The following is a 17,554-nucleotide window of genomic DNA, read 5'->3' as shown; positions in this document are numbered from 1 at the left end:
GAGTCATTATTAAGTAGAATTATGACACTACTCATTAGTTGTCTAACATGTTTTTCCATTTCCTATAGAAGTTACCTATCAAGTCAACTTTGTGAAGAAGGGATCAATATCATTTTATTAGTGGAATAAAAGGCAATCAATTTCAAAAAAAATTGAAAACTAGTCAATCTCATCCCAAAACAGCTTCTAAAAACATAAAGTTTCCAACACCATTTACCTCAATTAAACAAAGTGAAACCCTCATATCAAACAATCCTACAAAATACGTGCAATGCTTAATATTCTAATAACACATATAAATACGACATATAGATAATAGTAAGACAGTAATGTATTTTCTAATACAAGAAGTGTTTTTACCTCACTATTAGTAGATTAAAGTGCATACCAACACAAATAACTAGAGACGACATAATCTGGAATTATTAAAAGTGCAAACCAACATATAAATACCTAGATACAATACAATGCCACAATTTGGTGTCTGAGACTTCAATGATTCGGCGCTGTGCTCGGCTTTGTGCTACTAACGAGTACAAGCAAGCAAAATGGGTAGTAAGAAAGATACCGTAGTATCCGACTCCTTGAAGTGAGTGGTGCACACAAGGGAAGCAGTAGCAGAAGCAATAGGGCGATGAATGATGTACTCATGGCCAGCATAGTGATTTGGAGCCACCTGAGTTTGGTAACAACTATGGTAACTCCCGCTGTGAAAGCAATGGACATCATGATCAGAGCAACTCCGAGCAAAGGTGCCGCAAGCTCAAGGGCATAGATGACTAAGGTGGTATCACCTAGTTGAGCCCAGATGAGAGCTGTGACAACGACGAGTGAAGTGTACATGGCTATTGTGTCGCATAAAACAAAAACATGGAACACCGTGTCCTTCCACAATGTTGCCTTGCCCAAATCAGTGCCAGTTTCAGAGCTAATGTAGCCACCAGGCATGGTGAAACCAGCTGCAAAAGCTACTGTGGCGACCAGAGTTGCCACAACCAAGAGAGTGCTTACTCTTTCCTTATAGACATCCAAGTTGACATTCACATTCCTATATGAATCTGAATTTTGAGGAACAGATGCAGATTTCAGAGCAGCCCAAGTCAAACGCTGAAACGCATACCGTGATATCAATACATGTATTCTACTGTATTCCATCATAAGATAGTTAACTAACTGTACATACATACCTTTGCAAAAGAAGGATTATCTATCCTTTTTTCATAAGCAACATCAAGGGCTGTCATTTCATTGTTGTTAACCGCCTTAATGTCGACCCGCTGGTCCCAGGTTAAGGTACTGACTATCTTAGCATGATCATTCCTGGTGGCAATATGCAGGGGCGTGTCTCCGGATTTATTTTTCATGTTTATGAGGGAGTTGAGATTTGGATTCTTGAGAATGAAACGGAACACATTATATTTTCCACTCCGGGCAGCAATGTGTAGAATATTTTGACCAGAGTTGTCGAGCAGCTCCTCTGCTTCGGGGGGGTATAGGAGCAAAGTGTGAATGACGTCAACATGGCCTTCAAGTGCTGCCAAATGAATAGGCAGTTCACCTCTTTTGTCTCTTCTAGTTGCATTTCTCTTACATTTTTGTAGCAGGTATTGTGTTGCTTCTAGGTTACCCAAATATGCAGCGAAATGAAGCGGATTTCTTTCTTCACTGTCACTCATCTGGATTAATTTTGGCTCCGCCTTGATTATGGCTTCTAAAACAACTGATGCATGAAAAAAAACCAATGAGTTTTACCATTTTCCAGTTTCCAACCAAGTGGGAAATCGAATCGCTATCGCATACCTATTTCATCCCTCTCAATTGCTGCTTGAAAGGGTGATTTATTCTGGAAAAGCAGATTTAGGCGGCTCTCATCCGTGCACTGAGCAAGAATAGAAGAGACGCATTCTACAAGACCAGCTTTAACCGCCAAATAAATGGCAGATTCTCCATGCTTGTTTAGGTGATATGATAGCTCAGGTTCTTGCTGGATCAAAAAACTAGCAATTGATATTTGATCATTAAATAATGCTTGATGCAAGGCTGTGTTTCCCATATCATTCTCTGCTATCAGTAGATTACGCTTCTCCGTGTGATTATGAGAGAGATCTCGCACAAGGGCTCTTACAATAGGTTCATCTCCACCTTTTGCTGCGAGATGCAACACAGTGTCTCCATTGAAGTTCTTGGCCAAGACGAGAGATGGTTTTGTACTGGCTATGAATTTCACTATATCTAGGTTTCTATGTTTGGCTGCAACATGAAGAAATGTGTTTTGAATAGGGCTCAGCCAAGATAAAATATCACCTTCAGGATCTATATTCAAAATTGTTTTGACCTGGTCGAGATCACCACTTATGGTTGCTAGATATAAGTCAGATTCCTTGTCCATCTCTGCACTCACAAGCTCATCTTCTTCATAGCTTTGATTAGGGATTAATTTTACCTCTCGCTGCCTCTGGGTCATCTTCATATCATCAGATATTACGCTCTGGAGTTATTCCAAAAAAAGAAAAAATCCTAAGTCAAAATATATAAAATTAGTTCCATATCAAAACTAAGGTCGACCGCAAAGTGACGGATTTATAAGACAGCTTATTTAATCCAGTAAAGGTGAATTAGAGAATCAAATTTTTGTAGTTATTGAATAATCGACAATGTTGTAGTTCAATGTAGATAATAAACTCGATGCGTTGTTATAATACTTTACATATTTCGAATCTTGAGTGTCACGTGTCAGTTCGGTTTGAGCTGGGCAAAAGACTGAACCGAAACCCGAATGCTCACCCCTAAATACGAGAGCAAGAATTATAGAGAGAGGATATATGGTATGACGTGAGTGTGGAAGAAACTACTAAATCGGATAGAGAAAATATTGAGGGATAAAAATTAAAAAGTTAATGGTGATATTGCCATGTAACCATAGGCGCCTACAAGTCGCTCAATTAGCAATCACCTCTCATGTTTGAGTTACCTGATAGGAGGAGTATGATGGAGTACGTACTAAACAAGCCCAACAGCAGTAAAGCCCAAGACAGAGTATCAGTTCGGCATGACTAAAGAGTATCAGTCCGGCGTGACTAAAGAGTTCAGTTCGGCACAACCAAAGAGTTCGGCCCCAGCCTACAGCTCGGTGAAAGCCAACTCATCAAGCTCTGCTCTCAGGTCGGCATCAAGCTCTACTCTCAGATCGGCAAAAGCTGCTCGGCAATAATTCAGCAGTTCGGTCTCAGTATTCGACCGAACTAGGAGATAGTGGACTCATGCAAGATTTCCACCTCCACTACACCGACGATCTATTTAGTGGTGTCAAGCAGTCATTAACTCATGCAGGATAGTGGACCCATGCAAGGTCGCCACGATCTCCACGACATCCACTACCTAATAAATGCTGCATGCCACGATCTTGGTTCACTGTATAAATAGAACCTAGGTCAGATAGATAAGGGCTTCTTCTTCGGTTAAATTCTAAGAATCTCTCTAGAGAAATAATCATATAGCAAGTCTGTGTTGTAAGCTGTAATTCGCAGATCAAGCAATACAAACCTGCCCCCATTTCTCCCCGTGGACGTAGATTTACCTCAGTAAATCGAACCACGTAAAATTCTCTGTGTCGTAATTTATTTTTACGAGCATTTATCATCATCAAAAATTCGCTGATTCATCACTGGCGCCGTCTGTGGGAAACAGAGAACCAAATTTGTGATAAAGCGAATTTTTGACCCTTTTTCCACCCCAAAAAAAAAAAAAAAAATGCATACCAGATCACATACCACCCGTAATACCGTTCGTGATCACCGTGAGGAAGCTAGTCCAGCTCGCAGGTCTGAAAAACGGCCTCGGGAGACATCTACCTCCGGTTCTCACGAAGGAGGAACAAGCCACTCCAGGAGTCATCGCACCGAGTCTTCCCAGCAGCCCGATTTAAATGAAGCTGTCAAGCTGTTCTTGGCCGAGAAGCAGGAGGAGTTCTTAACCTTCCTGCAGAAGAGCCAACAGCCGGAGAAGACAACGACGGATTCTCCCTCCTCATCCAGACATGAAAGTCACTACCGCAGTAGTGACGTGTCTTCCAGGAGAAAGAATCCTCAACCCCGACATGTTCCTGTTCCTCCTCGGTACCGGAACCACAGGAGAACTCCATCTCCTCCGTACCGAAGAGATGTCGGGTTCGCCATGTACGGAGCATTAAAGACTCCGTTCTCGGACGACATCACCCGAACTCCTTTGCCGCGGAACTACCGGACACCGTCAATGACTTATGACGGGCTAGAGGATCCTCATGATTTCTTGGGACGCTATCAATATAATATGGCGAACCAGGGTCTCAATGAGGTCCACATGTGCAAGCTGTTTCCCGAGCTGCTCGTCGGGAACGCCAGAAGATGGTTCGACAGCCTTCCTCAAGGCAGCATTAGATCCTACCGAGATCTAATGGATGCTTTCCACAGGAGGTTCTTTCAGAAAGCGGAAGCCCGGATCACTTCGGCTCAGCTGCTTTCCATTCGTCAAGGTCGCGACGAAAAAATCAGCGACTTCATGACAAGATTCCACAAGGAATGCCTGCAAGTAGACGATCTCAACGATCTGCTTGTCATCTCGGCATTCCAAAATGGAATCCTGCCCGGAGCTCTCTACAGGAAGCTCGTTGAGTGCGGTCCGCAGACAGCTCAGGAAATGTGGGACATTGCGGACCAGTACTCCCGGGCCGATGAGGCAGACCGTCTCAAACGGTCGTTAGACAGCTCATCGTCCCGAGAAGACAGAAGGAAGCCCGATCATAGCGATCGCGGGCATCCTCGCCGGACTCCATTTGAAAGAATTCAAAGGGCTCCGGTGCAAGACAGATTGGGACCCCGTCTCAATCCCGAGAAGCCGCCCGCTCAGTTCGTACCACTGAACAAGTCAAGAGCGGAAATTTTCGAACTACATTCCGATATGTTCGAAAGACCAAAGCGAATGACGAAATCAGCCGCGCGGCGACCTCAGGATCAATATTGCTCCTTCCATCACACCCACGGTCACGATACCGAGGAGTGCCGAGATTTGGCTGCAGGTATTGATGTTCTTGTGAAAACAGGAACGTTAAAAAAATACCAAAGCAAGCAGCCGAAAAAGAACAAAAAGCAGAAAGGTGCGAACTGCAATCCTCAGGATCCGAAAAGGCATGAGGATCCCGAAGACGACGACGAGCCGCAATATGATGGAGTAATCCTGACTATTGATGCTCTCCCTGCCGGGAAGACCAAGTCGTCCCTAAAAGCAGAACGCAGAGGTTCCAATCAAGAGGAGCCAACACATAAAAGGCTGAAGAAAGACGAAATGATTACATTTTCAGACGCCGATCCCGTCCCAGCCATCTCTCCTCACCAAGACGCTATTGTCATTCAAGCCGGAGTGGCAAACAAACTGATCCACAGAGTATTTGTGGATACAGGAGCGTCAGTCAGCATTCTTTTTAAAGAATGTTTCGATAAAATGGAAGTGGATCCAGCTCGGCTCAATCCGGCTCCACTTCCTCTGAAAAGTTTCGCCCAGGAGGACACCCGCCCAGAAGGTATTATCAGCCTTCCGATCACGGTGGGAAAAGCGCCTACAAGCTCCAATACGATGATCGAGTTCTTTGTGGTGAAAGCTCGGTCCCCGTACAACATCATCCTGGGGAGAGACTGGCTCAACACAGTTCGGGCCGTTTGCTCTACTTATCACCTCACCATCAAGATCCCCACTAAAGGTGGGATAGCGGTCATCCGAGGTGATCAAAAGAGAGCAAAAGAATGTCTGCAGATTGCGCTTAAAAGTGCCGAGCAATCAGTTCGGCACCATCAAGCATAGCAATCACAGCAACCGGAGTCAGAGGCAAGCGAGATGACCGAAGTCACTTCAGAGCCGAACTCAATGACCGTTCAGTTATACGAAGATGATCCATCCAGAACGGTCAAGGTCGGCTTCGCAGGAACGCCTTTACTCCGGGAAAAGACCATTCAGCTCCTCAAGGAGTACAAAGATGTCTTTGCATGGTCTCCGTTGGACATGACCGGAGTGCCCCCCGAGGTAATCACTCATCGGTTAAATATTGATCCTTCGGTCCGGCCGATAAAACAGAAGCAAAGACTCTTTGCGGCAGAAAGAAGCCAAGTCATCCATGACGAAGTCCGCCAATTACTAAAAGCGGATGTACTATTCGAGGTGAAATATCCTTCCTGGGTGGCCAATCCTGTGATGATCAAGAAAAAAGAAGGAGGATGGCGGATGTGCATAGATTTTACCGATCTAAACAAGCACTGTCCTAAAGATTGCTATCCCCTTCCGAATATAGATAAAAAAGTAGAAGCTTTGATCGGCTTCGAAATTTTCTGTTTTCTTGATTTATACAAAGGATATCACCAAGTGTTGATGGATGAGAGTGACGCTCCGAAAACAGCTTTCATTACCGATTTCGGCATTTTCGCTTATAAAAAGATGCCATTCGGTTTAAAGAATGCCGGAGCCACTTATCAAAGGATGGTAGACAAGCTTTTTCGGCACCTGATTGGAAAGGAGGTCGAAGTGTATGTTGACGATATAGTCGTCAAAAGCAAAAGCACTTCGGAGTACGAGCACAACCTCAAGTCCACTCTCAACGTGCTCAAGAAAGCCAACCTCAAACTTAATCCCCAAAAGTGTACCTTTTTGGTAGATTCGGGAAAGTTTCTGGGTTGTTGGGTTTCGAAGGACGGACTCAAGGCAAACCCCTCAAAAGTTCAAGTCGTTCAGAACATGGCAATGCCGAAGTCCATACATGACGTGCAAAGGCTAACCGGATGTCTAGCCGCACTGAATCGATTCCTTTCCCAAGCAGCCGAAAAGCAACTGCCGTTCTTCAAGGTGTTGAAAAAGGCACCAAAGTTCGAGTGGGGAGCCGAGCAGAAAAAGGCCTTTGACGAGCTCAAAAGTTATCTAGCCGAGCTTCCTATTCTCTCTGTTCCAACCGAAGCCGAAGTAATATTCTTATACTTAGCGGCATCAGATCAAACCATCAGCGCGGTGCTTGTACGAGAAGAAGGCCTAAAGCAGTTTCCCATCTACTTTACAAGCCGAGCATTAAGAGGTCCAGAAACAAGGTATCAACCTCTGGAAAAAATTGCTCTGGCGTTAGTAAATGCAGCAAGGAGACTGCGGCCATACTTCTATGCTCACAAGGTATGTGTCTTAACCGATCTGCCTCTTCGGCAAGTTTTGACCAAGCCAGAAGCATCAGGCAGAATCGCCAAATGGGCCATAGAGCTGGGAGAACACTCAATCGAGTACCTACCTCGGAAAGCCATCAAGGGACAAGCCTTGGCAGATTTTCTTACAGAGGCCAAGTTCGATCAAGCAATCCCTGTTATTGCCGAACAAAAAAATTCTGCCAATGCCGAACTAACACAGCCCTTGGAATCCGAAGTAGAGCCGCCAGACTGCTGGAGCGGATTCGTAGATGGAGCTTCAAACAAGATGGGAAGTGGAGCTGGTATTTTACTCGTCGCTCCCGACGGACACGAGGTAACCTACTCACTTCGGTTCCTATTCCCCACTACTAATAATGAAGCCGAGTACGAAGCCCTCCTTGCCGGACTCCAGTTAGCGCAAAGTCTGCTCGTCAAATCTCTCAAAGTCCATTGTGATTCACAAGTCATAGTAAATCACATGTTGAGTACAAGTGAAGCTCGTGACGAGAGAATGAAGAAGTATTTGGACAAAGCGCAAAGCATCAGCCGAAGTTTCTCCTATTTTCGGATAATCCGCGTTCCCAGAGCGGAAAATAGCCGAGCAGATACCTTAAGTAAGTTGGCCTCAGATCCGAGCTCAAAGGCGGAAGAATTAATGCATCGAAGCATTGATGAAGCCGAGGTACATTCAGTATCCAGCTCGCCGAACTGGATGACATCGATCTTGCAGTATCTGGATCAAGGACAGTTGCCCGAGGATAAGAGAGAAGCTCGGAAGATCACGTGCCGAGCACTTCGGTACGAACTTCATGAAGGAGTCCTCTTTAGAAAGTCTTACCTCCAGCCGTTATTGCGGTGCGTAGGACCAGAAGAGACGGACTACATCCTCAGAGAAGTTCATGAAGGATCGTGCGGCAGCCACATCGGAGCTAGAGCTTTAGCTAAAAAAGTTCTAAGATGGGGATATTATTGGCCAACCTTGGTACAAGAAGCAGTGCAGCTCGTCAAGACATGCCCGAAGTGCCAAATCCATGCAAATATCCCAAGAATGCCGCAGACCGATCTATCCACTATGCAAAGCCCTTGGCCTTTCATGCAATGGGGCATAGACATAGTGGGACCACTTCCTCAAGCTCCTCGGCAAATGAAATTCCTAATCGTTGCCGTGGACTACTTTACGAAGTGGGTGGAAGCTGAACCATTAGCTACGATAACGAGCTCGAAGGCATTGGATTTCGTCTGGAAGAACATAGTGTGCCGATTCGGCATACCCCACATCCTCATCTCGGATAACGGGACTCAGTTCACCGACAAGACGTTCAAGAATTGGTGCCAAGAGCTGAATATTCAACAGCGGTTCACTTCGGTCTCTCATCCACAAGCAAACGGACAAACGGAGGTAACAAATCGTATCCTGGTGAAAGGGTTAAAAGCTCGGTTAGAACAAGCCAAAGGACAATGGGTAGAAAATCTCCCTCAAGTCCTATGGTCCTACCGAACTACACCCACAACCTCCAACGGTGAAACTCCGTACAGTCTGGTATACGGCACTGAAGCCGTGATTCCGGTGGAGATCGGCGTACCCAGTCCCCGAACTCTAAATTTCTCCTCAGAAATGAATGACGACGGACTGAGAGCCGAGCTAGATCTTGCCGAAGAAAGAAGAGAATTGGCATGCATAAAAGCAGCCAAGTACAAGGAGCAAGTAGCCCGGTATTACAACCAAAGGGTGAAGAAGCTGCAATTTCAAGTGGGAGATCTCGTCCTGAGGAACAACGAAGTAAGCCGAGCAGAAAAGCTGGGCAAGCTCGAACCCACATGGGAAGGTCCGTATCGGGTATCAGAAGTCCTCGGCAAAGGGTCTTACAAATTGGCTCACATGTCAGGAGAACAGGTACCCCGAACATGGCACATTTCCAACCTCAAAAAGTTCCATTTGTAAGAGACAGTCCGGTCAGTCAGTCTTGAGTCCTGTTTGCTCAATGTGCTTTATTTGGTTTGTTTAGTCTTTATTTGTCTCTGTGCGTTTTGTCTGTATGTTTTGTCTGTCTCTGTGCGTGTCGTCTCTTACAAATGTTACTGAGGTATCTTGTTCTTCGAAGGCTGATCCCCTTCTTAGAACATATACAAGCACACGATTGTGAGTCAAAGCTTCTACAGAAGATACAAGACCACAATTCAGCTTAAACAAGCAGTTCGTCTGAAACGAGCTGCAACAAGCCAACAATTGTGAGTCAAAGCTTCTACAGAAGATACAAGACCACAATTCAGCTTAAACAAGCAGTTCGTCTGAAACGAGCTGCAACAAGCCAACGATTGCGAGTCAAAGCTTCTACAGAAGATACAAGACCACAATTCGGCTTAAGAATCAAGCACTTCGTCTGAAACGAACTGCAACAAAAGTCTGATTCTCGCGATAAAACTTGCCTGAATTACGACTAGGGAAAGTCCGATCCACGCGATAAAACTCGCCGAATTAGGACAAGGGAAAGTCCGATCCCCAAATTAGGACAACGGAAAGTTCGATCCGAGCGATAAAACTCGCCAAATTAGGACACAAACCAAGTCCGGTCAAAGAAGAGTTCACTTCATGAGACCGTGGACAAACATCAACTTACCCCATACTTTTATCCAGAATGCCGAAGTGATTCACTTCGCTTTTCGGGGGGGGTAGTGATGGAGTACGTACTAAACAAGCCCAACAGCAGTAAAGCCCAAGACAGAGTATCAGTTCGGCATGACTAAAGAGTATCAGTCCGGCGTGACTAAAGAGTTCAGTTCGGCACAACCAAAGAGTTCGGCCCCAGCCTACAGCTCGGTGAAAGCCAACTCATCAAGCTCTGCTCTCAGGTCGGCATCGAGCTCTACTCTCAGATCGGCAAAAGCTGCTCGGCAAAGTTCAGCAGTTCGGTCTCAGTATTCGACCGAACGAGGAGATAGTGGACTCATGCAAGATTTCCACCTCCACTACACCCACGATCTATTTAGTGGTGTCAAGCAGTCATTAACTCATGCAGGATAGTGGACCCATGCAAGGTCGCCACGATCTCCACGACATCCACTACCTAATAAATGCTGCATGCCACGATCTTGGTTCACTGTATAAATAGAACCTAGGTCAGATAGATAAGGGCTTCTTCTTCGGTTAAATTCTAAGAATCTCTCTAGAGAAATAATCATATAGCAAGTCTGTGTTGTAAGCTGTAATTCGCAGATCAAGCAATACAAACCTGCCCCCATTTCTCCCCGTGGACGTAGATTTACCTCAGTAAATCGAACCACGTAAAATTCTCTGTGTCGTAATTTATTTTTACGAGCATTTATCATCATCAAAAATTCGCTGATTCATCAGAGTACATACTACAACCGCGGTAGTCGGTGAAAGGATCATTATTTGCAATATTTGATTTGTTGTCTGATTCAACATTTTTTTATCTGTGGGTGCATATGGTATAAAAAATACTTCATCCTAAAAGATTATTCAATTTTAAAGTTAGACATTTTTTACAAAAAAAAAAATTGTATAACATCTAACACTATAGAAAGTTATTCGTTTAAACCAAAGTTATGATTCAGCAGCCAACAAATCGACATCAATAATGTTAATAATTTTAAATATTTTCACAATGTTAACTTAAAAAAAACTCTACACCATACTAAGACCATAAGAACTCAACTTCTTTCTTTTCTGATTACCTTCCTCAAGCATGTATAAGTGAAAATAGTGGTAATATCTAAACTCCAAAAACCAGCTAATAATTAAGAGTAAAGGTCAATTTTTGTTCTAAATATATGATCAAAATACGAACTTAGTCCAAAACATTCACTTTTTGAAAAACAGGTTCATAACAAATGAAATTCTTATCGGAGTGGTCCTTTTTTGACGGTGCCATAAAAAAAACTAACGGTCATACCACCGTGCAATTAGCATTGACCGTAAGTTTTTTTACGGAACCATTGAAAAAGGACTAATTCGGCGATACTTTTAGGAGCCGTTCAGATTCATAGATATACCAAGAATTGGGGTTAATTCTTGAGAAATTCTCCCGTTCAGTTTCATATATTTATTACTTCAAAGCCCTAGAAAAGACAAAAGCCCGCACTATTCACTCATGAAATGACCAATTTTAAAACACGGCTCCGAGGTAGTTTTTGTATCTGGGAAAGTTTCCCACAACCAGAATTGAAGGTAAAATTACATTTCTACCAATGTGATACGTGGCCAAAACTTGTTCCGTGAACATGGAAATTGAATTCTTTAGTGGTGGGTCCTACCTCCAAATTCTAGCCAAGATTTATTTCCTGGCTTTAACATATAGGAGAATGTGAACACGCCCTTATTTGTTATGGACCTGTTTTTTAAAAAGCGAATGTTTTGGACCAAATTCGTATTTTGATCATATGTTTAGTACCAAAATTAACCTTTATTTTTATCAATAAAGTAATAATAATAGTAATAAAATATTTATAACCTTTGGTACGTGCCATACTGATGGTGGTGACGGTTGTGGCTTTGGTTTAAGCTCCTCAAATGTGAAGGAATCTTTAATCTCAGCTTCCCCCTTCAGATCTAGGGCCAGATTCGACACACTTTTCATCTTCTCTTCTTCTTGTTTGTTTTCCATGAAAGAAGATACTACGTCCGATCTTACCTCAAATAGAAACGATGAATGATCCTGATAAAGGAGATGGTATTGGTAACAATATTTACAAACATAAAAATAACAAATTGAATGAAGGATTATGTACATATATACTAAAATAAAACAGACTTTAATTTGCTCAAACAACATCTCAGGACTGCAAACTCATAAACTAAGACAACGTTTCGTTTCATTAGATAAAATAATATAGCGAGATTAGTCGTGGATCAAAAATCCGGAAACGAAGGAGCGAAATTAAATATTTATAGTTATGTATAATTAATATATCTTTTAATTATAAATAAATGATAGTATATTTATACTCAAATAGGAGGTGTAATAATAATAATAATAATAATAATAATAATAATAATAATAATAATAATAATAATAATTACCTATCTCTGGTAAAGTATAAACATGTATTAGGTTGCACATACATGTTATTCATCTAAAAACTATATATAAACTTAAATTGTAATGATTTGATCATTTTTTGGTTATAGGTAATTGATTTTAAAAGATGTATGAATACAGATCCATTATTACTCCTTATTATATTACAAGAAATAAAGTATTTTATAATTGTAAACAGGTAATTATATCACTACCTATTAAGTATAAGAAATTAAGGATTCATCGGTGAGGTTTGTACAATAAGTGAGTGAAGCACCTAAATCTATAAAATCCAAAATCATTTCAAATATTACACAATTATATTTACTAAGATAAATAATTAGACTTTTTAAAATAAACAAAACATGTAATATGTAAACTAGTAAAGGTTTAGATTTTACGAAGTATTTTAAAAGTTTATTTTGGTAATAAAAATTAATATTAATTGATAAAATAAAGAAAGAAAGAATGGATAAAAAAAGTGAAAATATAAGTTTATGAAATATGTACTTCACTTTTATATATTTGTTTATTAGATTGTAAATGTAATGATTTAGTTGAATGGTTGATTCACCTATCTAAATTGGAAAAAAAAGTAAATGGAACTTCAAATCTCGAACATCTCAAAATGGAAAAATGAGCTTCACATTGCAGACAGAAAATAATATTTAATTTTAAAGTTAGACATTTGAAAAAAATTGCATAATATCATGAACATCCCAAAATAGAAAAATGAGCTTTACATCGCAGACAGAGAATAATATTTAATTTTAAAGTTAGACATTTAAAAAAAAATTGCATAATATCTACTACCTCTGTCCTTGAAAGTTTGACCTATTTTTCTATTTTCATCCGTCCCTAAAGTTTGTTTCATTTCACTTTTTACCATTTTTGTAGTGGACCTCATATTCCACTAACTCATTTCTACTTACATTTTATTATAAAACTAATATATAAATGTAGGACTCACATTCCACTAACTTTTTCAACTCATTTTCCATTACATTTTTTAAACCCGTGCCGAGTCAAAGTGGGACAATATTTGGGGGAGCGTGGTAGTAATTTTTTTTTCTTATCTTTATTTTCTTCTTAAAAGACCAAATATCTCATAATCGAAAACTTATAAATAAAGTTACTCCATATATAATTTAGCATCCAACAAATCGACACCAATTTTAATAACATTAATCTTTTCACAAAGTTAACTTAAGAAAATTTGACATAAGCCACCGCCTTTAAATTAAATAAATGTGGATAAGCGGTAGTTTTCCAGGTTTATTAAGAAACAAGATTGTATCTTTAAAAGTTCCTAGATATATAACAGCAAATGCGGTAGTTCTTATCACCATAGTTACCAACACATCATTATGATCCTTCAAAGTAATGCATACAGCTTGACGAAGAAAGATTGATCGTTGGGGAAATACTATATGTTATCCACTATTTTTTATTTTGATTTAAAAGAAACAAAATTATAAAGGCCCTGCTGCGTATAACAGAAGAAGAGTGTTGCTAAATTTGTTTAAAAAGTTACTGAAATGAAAAAAGAGAGAAGAAGTTGAAACCTTGATGAAGCAGAATTCCCTTGAATTGAAAGTAAAATGACTCAGGAGAGAGATGGACTTAAAACCTGTGCTGCCTTCAAGTATAAGCAGGACCGAAATTTCCAAGAAATTCTCATTAGAATTTTAGTTTTTATTTTTTGTTTTTTTGAATTAGTGTGTTGTCAAAATCAATAGTACTGTAGTTGTGAATGGTAGAATTAGGGATGTCAATGTAGCCCGCAACCTGTGGGCTGGTCCGAATAGCCCGCCAAATTTATAGGGTTAGGGCTGGAAATTTCTAGCCCGATAAAATCAAAACCCGATTAGCCTGCACCCGATTAACCCGCAACCCGTTAGGGCCAGACCCTAAAACCCGATGGGCTGGCCCGAAAACCCGATAAAATTTCTACTATTCTATTTTTTACTACTAATTCGACACTTTATTGATTAATTTTATAATATAGATAGCTAAAAAACAACATTCAATTTTATATTAAATATACAAATTATATATTGAATTTTTATTAATATATTAATTGATAAATAAATTAAAATTTTCAATAAAAAAATATTATAATTTCTAAAACATGCATTAAAATTTCACGAAATATCTCAAATATTGATATTCGATCTTGTTTATGATTGAGTTTCAGCATATATCTCAAATATATCATAATTAAATGTTTTACATTGTATAAATATAAATAATATTAATCATTATTTATTGGATTGATCGCATGTCAATATTATCGGCAGTAACCCGATTAACCCGCTGGGCTAGCCCGAAACCCGAGCTTTTAGGGTTAGGGTTGAACTTTTATAACCCAAAAGAAATCACAACCCGATTAGCCCGCACCCGATTGACCCGCAACCCGAGTAGGGTTGGCCCGAAACCCGACGGGCTGGCCCGATTGACATCCCTAGGTAGAATCATCATTCATATCTACCTGTCTGCGAGCTCATTAAATTTTGTACTCCCTCCGTCCGCGAATTGGAATGCCGTTTTTCAATTTCGGTCAGTCCCCGAATAGGAGTCTTGGTTCATAATTACCATAAATAGTAAAGAGGTCTCACATTCAACTCACATATCATTTAAAATTAATATATATATATATATATAAGTGGAACCTCTATTCCACTAACTTTCTTCCACCCACTTTTCTTAACATTTCTTAAAACTCGTGCCAGAAATAAATGAGACTCCTATTTACGGACAGAGGGAGTATGACATAAGATAAAACAAAGTGAGGAGATGACTAAGTGAAACTTTAAGTCCCCACAAAAAATGCTACTACATCCGTCCGCGAATAGGAGTCTCATTTTCATCCGGCACAGATTTTAAGAAATGTTAAGAAAAGTGTGTGGAAGAAAGTTAGTAGAATATGAGTCTCACTTGTATATATTAATTTTAAATGATATGTGAGTGGAATGAGTTAGTGGAATGTGGGAGTCTCTTACTGTTCATAGTAATAATGAACTGGGACTCCTATTCGCAGTCGGACTAAAATGAAAAAACTTTGGAATTGGTCATGGTGTTTGCACCTTTTATTTTCCTAAATTTGAAAAACCTGCATCATGTCTCTGAAAAAACACAAAAAAATAGTAGTATCATTTAACTTTGAAGTCATTTTTTTTCTTTTTTTATCCCTCAGCCTTAAAAGGGCATAAGTGTCTTTCTTTTTCCATCTTTTATTGCCATTACTTTTTGTATTTATAAAATCTCTCTTCTCGTAAATATACACTCTCTGTTCACGAAAAATGGTCTCATTTTGACATTTTGGAGACGAAAAATAATCTCATTTCAAAAATCAAAAGTTTCCCTCATATTATTACTCTTGCATTCCTAATTATTTACAATTAAAACCTACTTTATTATCTTCATTTTCTCATTCATACTTTATCTATTTTTTCTCATTTTATTTTTTTATTTTACCAATTTTTCATTAAAATTGAATTATCTAATATATTTTTTGGTATTAAATTTACATTAAAATGTGTGTTGAATGAATCTGTAACATATAATGTTCACGTAACAAAAACAATAAAAATAAAATAAAATATTTAAAAGTGGACCGACCAAAAAAGAAATACTATATGGAACATTTAACTTTGTATGGAGAGAGTATGTATGCTTTGGAACGTTCAGTGACTATTGATGTGAATCAAAAGTGTAGCCATTGCATTGTTTTAAACCTTTTTTATTGGGTAGAATGAACTCATTTTGACCCATTGTCGGATAAAAAAAGACAAGAAAAAGAAAAGGGAAGGAGGGTGTAATAATTTCCCACCCTGTACTGTCCTCACATTCAATATTGAATGAGCCTTTGTTGAAGGATAGTTTGGAAAGCATAATATGAATCCTCAGGTTTGCCTATAACATGTTCATTATTTTCATATCATATGCCAACATATCCTTAAGGCCATCAGCAACTCATACCGTAAATCAAGCCTCAAAAAATATTATAGGATTGCTTTGACACCTCATCTTGTCGTGTTATCCTGAAATATTTCATGCAAGTCACAACTCCAACAATTAATATCTATTTCAAACCTCAAATAATAACACAACTTAATTATTTTATTTCATTTTTTTAAATAACTATCCAAATTCATATATAATATTTATAATTATATTTCATCTTTTACGATTTTATTTCATCCTTTTAAAATTACTATCCTAAAAAAGTGAAAACTATGATTTGATCTGTTTCCAAAACAGATTATAAGAAAATAAAGTTTCCAGCACCAAAGAAGATATTCTAACTACAATGCTAGCCCAAATAGAAAAGAAAAATGCTCTTGATAAAGGAGATGATATTAGGAACAATATTTACAAACATAAAAAAAAAACAACTTGAATGAAGGATTATACACTAAAATCTAAACACTTTGCTCAAACAACATCTCAAGCCGCAAATTCATATCCTAGCGTGACGATCGTTTCATTACACAAGATAATAGTGACAATATAAATTAAATTAGTCACATGATGTGGTATGAGTAGTCATAAGATACAGACATACAATGTAATCTTATTACCGTTGAGATGGGCAGATATGCATTGCCCTAGGCTAAGGTTTTGAGCAAAAGCCAACTACACAATAAACATAACTTCAACTAAATATTTTCTAGAGGAATTTAGAAATGTTTATGAAGTGACAACTTTCTTTAAAGAGTCATTATTAAGTAGAATTATGACACTACTCATTAGTTGTCTAACATGTTTTTCCATTTCCTATAGAAGTTACCTATCAAGTCAACTTTGTGAAGAAGGGATCAATATCATTTTATTAGTGGAATAAAAGGCAATCAATTTCAAAAAAAATTGAAAACTAGTCAATCTCATCCCAAAACAGCTTCTAAAAACATAAAGTTTCCAACACCATTTACCTCAATTAAACAAAGTGAAACCCTCATATCAAACAATCCTACAAAATACGTGCAATGCTTAATATTCTAATAACACATTTAAATACGACATATCCATACTAATCTAAAGGTCCAGTTGCTTGAAAAGAACATTTTGCCCTTTTTGGCGGGAGAAGGCGTGTTGTGTGGTGGTGGAGGAGGGAGTCATTGGTGGCGGTGGAGGAGGATGTAATCGGCGGAATGTTTGCGCCGCTAGGGTTTCGGGTGTGGTGTCGGCGGTGATTTCTGAATAATGAAAATTTTCTTTTATACTCTGTTATATTATAAGTATTGTTAAAAACCTAAGTTAAGATTAGTTAATTTAATTTTCACAATTTTTTTTAGCTTGATGATATTGGATTAAATATAGGGCAAC

At 39.3% G+C, this 17,554-nt stretch overlaps 1 protein-coding gene across 1 annotated transcript; it reads right to left on the bottom strand.

Annotated features, from left to right (window-relative positions):
* Positions 1 to 300: 300 nt before the first annotated feature.
* LOC121779584 (protein ACCELERATED CELL DEATH 6-like) lies at positions 301 to 13,866 on the bottom strand. Its single transcript, XM_042176922.1, has 5 exons — positions 13,792 to 13,866; positions 11,660 to 11,863; positions 1,801 to 2,488; positions 1,188 to 1,720; positions 301 to 1,107 (listed from the first exon to the last, which is right to left on the bottom strand). The coding sequence occupies exons 2-5, from the start codon at positions 11,810 to 11,812 to the stop codon at positions 493 to 495; spliced, it is 1,989 nt and encodes a 662-aa protein (XP_042032856.1). The 5' UTR covers positions 11,813 to 11,863; positions 13,792 to 13,866; the 3' UTR covers positions 301 to 492.
* Between the last annotated feature and the right edge of the window lie 3,688 nt (positions 13,867 to 17,554).

The sequence above is a fragment of the Salvia splendens genome, chromosome 19 (genome assembly GCF_004379255.2).
Source record: "Salvia splendens isolate huo1 chromosome 19, SspV2, whole genome shotgun sequence".
Classification (NCBI taxonomy): domain Eukaryota; kingdom Viridiplantae; phylum Streptophyta; class Magnoliopsida; order Lamiales; family Lamiaceae; genus Salvia; species Salvia splendens.
This window is presented reverse-complemented; position numbering and strand designations above follow the sequence as displayed.